The sequence below is a fragment of the Larus michahellis genome, chromosome 9, assembly GCF_964199755.1.
Source record: "Larus michahellis chromosome 9, bLarMic1.1, whole genome shotgun sequence".
In the NCBI taxonomy this organism is placed as follows: Eukaryota; Metazoa; Chordata; class Aves; order Charadriiformes; family Laridae; genus Larus; species Larus michahellis.
In genome coordinates this window covers 10108448-10113146 of record NC_133904.1, presented here as the reverse complement: position 1 = coordinate 10113146, position 4699 = coordinate 10108448, and the positions used below count along the sequence as shown (strand labels likewise).

Sequence of the window (4699 nt, the reverse complement as noted above, 5' to 3'; positions counted from 1 at the left end):
TCGGAAAAGTTTCATATAAAAATAAACAAAACCTAATACCGTGGCCCACTATACTTGAAGTCAATGAATTATTTTTTTCTAACCTTAAAGATACGGATATATAAGCTCAGCTTATATCCCCTTCAACAGGATGTATTTGTCCACTACCCAGTAACATTTCACTCCCCTTCGAAATTAGGTAAAAGCATCACGTGCAAGAGAAACAATACTGCTATAGAAGGAAGACCTTTCACTACTGCAGGACTGTTCCGTCTCCAAAACCAAAAGGTTCACCTCTTTGAAGGAATAAATAGGACAGTACTTGCACAGTAGAGGTTTAAACCACGGTAACAACATTTTTTAGGTATGTTCTCCAATGGCTTGCAACGCTGTTCAATTTGCAGACCTATTAAAAAAAAAATATCCCATTAGGCAATGGAGCCGGGCAGACAAACACAGCTTCCTTGCCAGAAGACCTGCTCCTCTATTTACCTTTCACGGAACGTATAGAAGGCAACAGATCCCACAGGTCCACAAAGACCAGGCTGAAAAAAATCACCACTGCAATTATGGGAACTACTGCAGTGCACCCTGAGGTCCACTCACAGTTCCCAAGGAATTCAACTGGAGGTGAACTAGGCCTCAAAAGTCAGCTAACTTTTCCCGCTATCTGCAACATCAATCAAAAACTACTTTGACAGAAATCTGTACTGAGGAGCTCCAACGCGAACCTCCAAGGAACAAGAGGGGCCCAGTCCAGCAAATCTCCGCACTCCTAAGGAGACACGGGGAACAAGCAGAGTTGTCCAGCAAGGTACAGTTCTTCAAGAAACCCCTAATAAATTAGTATGGAAACTCACCGATTTAACACCGATGGCCTACATCTGCACAAGTCAGAATACACAAACTTCCCAAAGATAAGACAGAACACTGATAAAGCCAGAGCCAGCCTACGCCTGCAGCCAGAGCCCTGCCGGCGCATCCAGCACTGCCCAGCTTTCCATAAATACAACCACAGAGTATCTCTGTCGGAGGCGTCCTGAGGAGGAGGAGGGGTGGTATTGCAGGAGGGACAGTATTTATAAAAATAAAAGAACTGAACTGCAGCCTGTATGCTGCTGTCTAGAACTAGTTACTTTTGTACCACCCATTCCCTCGGGAAAATGACATACAATGCAAACAGGCCTCGCTGTTCAACTGTTCAAGTATTAAGAGATTCACAGAAAGACATCTGAGAAACATAACATTTTAATAGATGAAATAAATACTCCAGTACATGCAAGATAAAAACTGACATTGGAAAAAAAAATTAAAAATCACTTTTGCTATAGTGTAATTTTTTTTTTGTTTGTTTGTTTAAACACTCACAGTAGCTTTTCCCCCAGTTTGGAAATCAACACATGGAAAACATAATCACAACCTCCAGTCCTTCCACTCCTACACACCAAATGCACTTCTAACCTAACACTTGATGCAAAATAAAAAAAAAAAGTCATACAAAACAAAACCAAACAAAATAGTAGCTACATCCATCATCTATGTGTTGTTGGGTTTTTTTCTTTTTTTTTAAAATGAGTGAGAACTGAGGTAACCTTTTTCCTGCACAACTGAACAGTAAAATTTAGAAGGGAAATTTCGGAAGACAAGACAAGACAAACTTTAAAAACCGCACCCAGCGCGATTAAAGCTTTTTTTTTTTTCTCCTTTTTTTTTTAAAGATACCCCCACCTCCCCAAATATAAAAAGAAACTTTTAAACAGTTGTTATTACCATTGTGTGAAGACCTTGTTGAATAAAGGAAAATTTATCTGCAGATACTTGCTTGACTTTAAAATAAAAAGAAGCCCAAACTGGCTACCTTTATTAGTACGTATAGTTTGAGTACGTTCTGCTTCTTCACTACATGAAATCAAAGGATTTGGGCTCATCCAAGCAAATTCTTTGGTATACAAAAAAGGGGTGAGGAGGTGGGATATTATTTTCCTTTAGCAATGACTGGGATCTAAACAGAAGATGTGGGGGTTAATTCACAGAATTGGAGTTCACTGGCGGTAAAGTCCTGGGTGAAGATCTTTCTCTTAGTGCCTGAGATAACAGGTTGCAACCATCGGAGACGGCGCAAGCTGAGTTCCTCAACCTTTCCCTGTAATCGCTCATTTTGGTGCTACTTTCGGGGTGTTGGGCTATATCCCTGAGGCATTGGGTCAGGAGCACACAAGCAGATACCACACTCATGGCTCCTCCTAGGATGGCAGTTTGCACAGCTTTGCCCTCTGGATTAATGGTGGCAGCTTTACCCAAAAACTGGGGCTCAGTGGCAAAGCCCACCAGAGCATAGACGGACTGCACCAAAGGTCCACTGAACAAGACGCATCGGTTCCTGGTCAGCTCACTGGGTGAAGTCTTGACCTCCTTGACACACGCCAAGAGGGCAGAGGCGCTGGTGCTCATACATTTGACACTGAGTTTGAACTGCTCCTTAGCAAATTTATCCTTGGATTTCTCACTGGCCAGCACGCAGGCGTCTGTCAGGAATTTCAAGTTCTTGGACATGTTCTGAGAAACCTCCAGTAGGAGCTGAGGGCTCATATCTGCCAAAGGGGTGGTCTTCAAGACCCCACAGCCGTGCTCCACCTCATGCCTACATCGGGTCACCTTGTAGCGATCCACCAAGCCAGGCATGGCAGGCTGGGCCCCTGGAGTCTCCACTGCAGCCAGGTAGGCAGCGTGGGCAGAGCATTCCGTCAGGGAGACCACCAGCTCCCCCATCTCCATCAGGCTTTCCCCCACCTCCCCGAAGCGTCCCATGTTGAGCTGGCTCTGGACGTCATGTGTCAAGATGGAGAGTCCTTTGGTCCTGGCAATGATTGTGTCCCTGCACTTCTCGAAGGACTCACCGAAGACAGACAGGCTCTCCGTGTTCACCGGCCTGGTCTCGCTCGACAGCAGCAGCAGATCGGCCACCAGTTGCATCTTGATCTTGCAGTGGTCGCAGATAGAGATGAGCTTCTTCCTCTGCAGGGAACCGCTGCTGGGGATGCCGCCGCCAGACACCTCGCTGCTGGACTTGCCAGAGCCACCGCTAGCCATAGCGCCGGGGGGGCACTCGCATGCCGCTCGCTACCCCGCTGCCGCCGCCGCCGCCGCCCGCGCAGTCCCGACTGAGCCCGGCAGGATCGCTCTGCCTTTTCCGCAACATCATTCCATTAATCGCCGGGAGGCAAGAAGGGGCTCTGGGCGCCGGGGCTGCCGCTGCTGCGGGGACCGAGCTCCGCCGGGGCGCCCGCCCCACTCCGGCGCCAGCCCTCGCTCCTACGGCGCTGCCGCGGCGGGTCGGCGCTCGCCGGGAGCCCCCGGGCCCCGTTCCGGCATCCTTTAGCTAAAAAATATGTGTATTTCCTTCCCTTTTTTTTTTCTTTTTCTTCTTTTTTTTCCCTTTCCGCACGTTGGCTCCCCTCCCTTCCACCACCTCCTCCGGCCGCGGGATCCTGCGCGAAGTTCCCTTCACCGGGCGGAATACCTCAGGGACGCCCGGCGGGGAGTCGGGGCCGGGGCGCAGCCCTCCGAGTCGCTACCGTGCACCCCGGCTCCTCCGGTCGGCGCTCGCCCAGGGCCGGAGGGGCGGCGGCTGCGCACCATGTGCCGCCCCCGGCGCGCCCGCCGCGGCCCCGCAGGAAGCGCCGCCGCGGGTGTGGCCCGCACCGGGCCGCGGAGGGGAGAGGGGGCACCGCGGGGGACCGGGACTGGGGAGGGGGAAAGGAGGGAGGGAACCGCGGGAGGGGGTGGGGAGAAAAAAAAAAAAAAAAAAAAAAGAAAGAAAGAAAGAGGGGAGAAAAAAAATAAAACAACAAAAAAAAAGATCCACCGGATCCGGGCGCTGGGGGCGGGCGGGATCCGTTCCCCTTCCTTCTGCCGCTGCCTCACTCCTTCCTGCCTCGGTCATTCGCGCGGCCGCTGCGCGCTGGCTCCGCGCCGCCGCGGTCCATGTCCCGCTCCCGCGCGCTGGACGCCGCCGGGCCCTGCTCGCCCGCCTCCCGCTGTCGCCGCCGGCACCAACTCAGGCTCTTCCCGCACAGAAGGGTGGTGGCTCCGGGCTACAGCCGCGGATGCTGCGACCCGCCCGGCCTTGCGCTCCTCCTGCCATGTTTTCTGGCTGAGTCGCCAACTCCCAGGGAAAAAAAAAAAAATTAAAAAAAAATAAAAAAAGAAGGGAGAGGGGAAGAAATCTTTTAAATTCCCTTTCTCAGGCTTTCAGACAAACTATTGGGAAGAGGCGGCTGCGGCGGATCTGCCAGCCAGACGCTGCACGGCTCTGAGGGAGGCTCCCCCCTCCCCGTCGCCTTCGCTGTAACCTCACTTAAGCCTATCGAAATCTTTTGTGCGGTGTCACCGCCCTTCGTTTAAATCCTGCCCTCCCCCCGCCGCCCGCTCCTCCCGGGCGGAGGGGGCAGCAGCGCCCTGCCGCGGCCGGCACCGCCCGACCGGCCCCGGGCCTCCCCCCCCTCCAACGCCGGGCGGGGGATTAAAGAGGGAATAAATACATAAATGACGGGGCGGGGAGAGGGGGCAGCCGGATGAGCTCAGCTCGGGTGGGCCGGGGCGGCCGCCGGCGGAGGAGATGCCGAGGCGGGGCGGGGGGGGACGGGAAAGCCGCCCGCCGTCCCGGGCCGCCCGCCGGTAAGTTGGACGTTCCGGTCGGGGCGAGCTCCCGTGGCTGGCA

General features: G+C 53.1%; 1 protein-coding gene across 1 annotated transcript; it reads right to left on the bottom strand.

Annotated features, from left to right (window-relative positions):
- Positions 1 to 1209: 1209 nt before the first annotated feature.
- TLNRD1 (talin rod domain containing 1) lies at positions 1210 to 4348 on the bottom strand. Its single transcript, XM_074602139.1, has one exon. The coding sequence runs from the start codon at positions 3067 to 3069 to the stop codon at positions 2002 to 2004; it is 1068 nt and encodes a 355-aa protein (XP_074458240.1). The 5' UTR covers positions 3070 to 4348; the 3' UTR covers positions 1210 to 2001.
- Between the last annotated feature and the right edge of the window lie 351 nt (positions 4349 to 4699).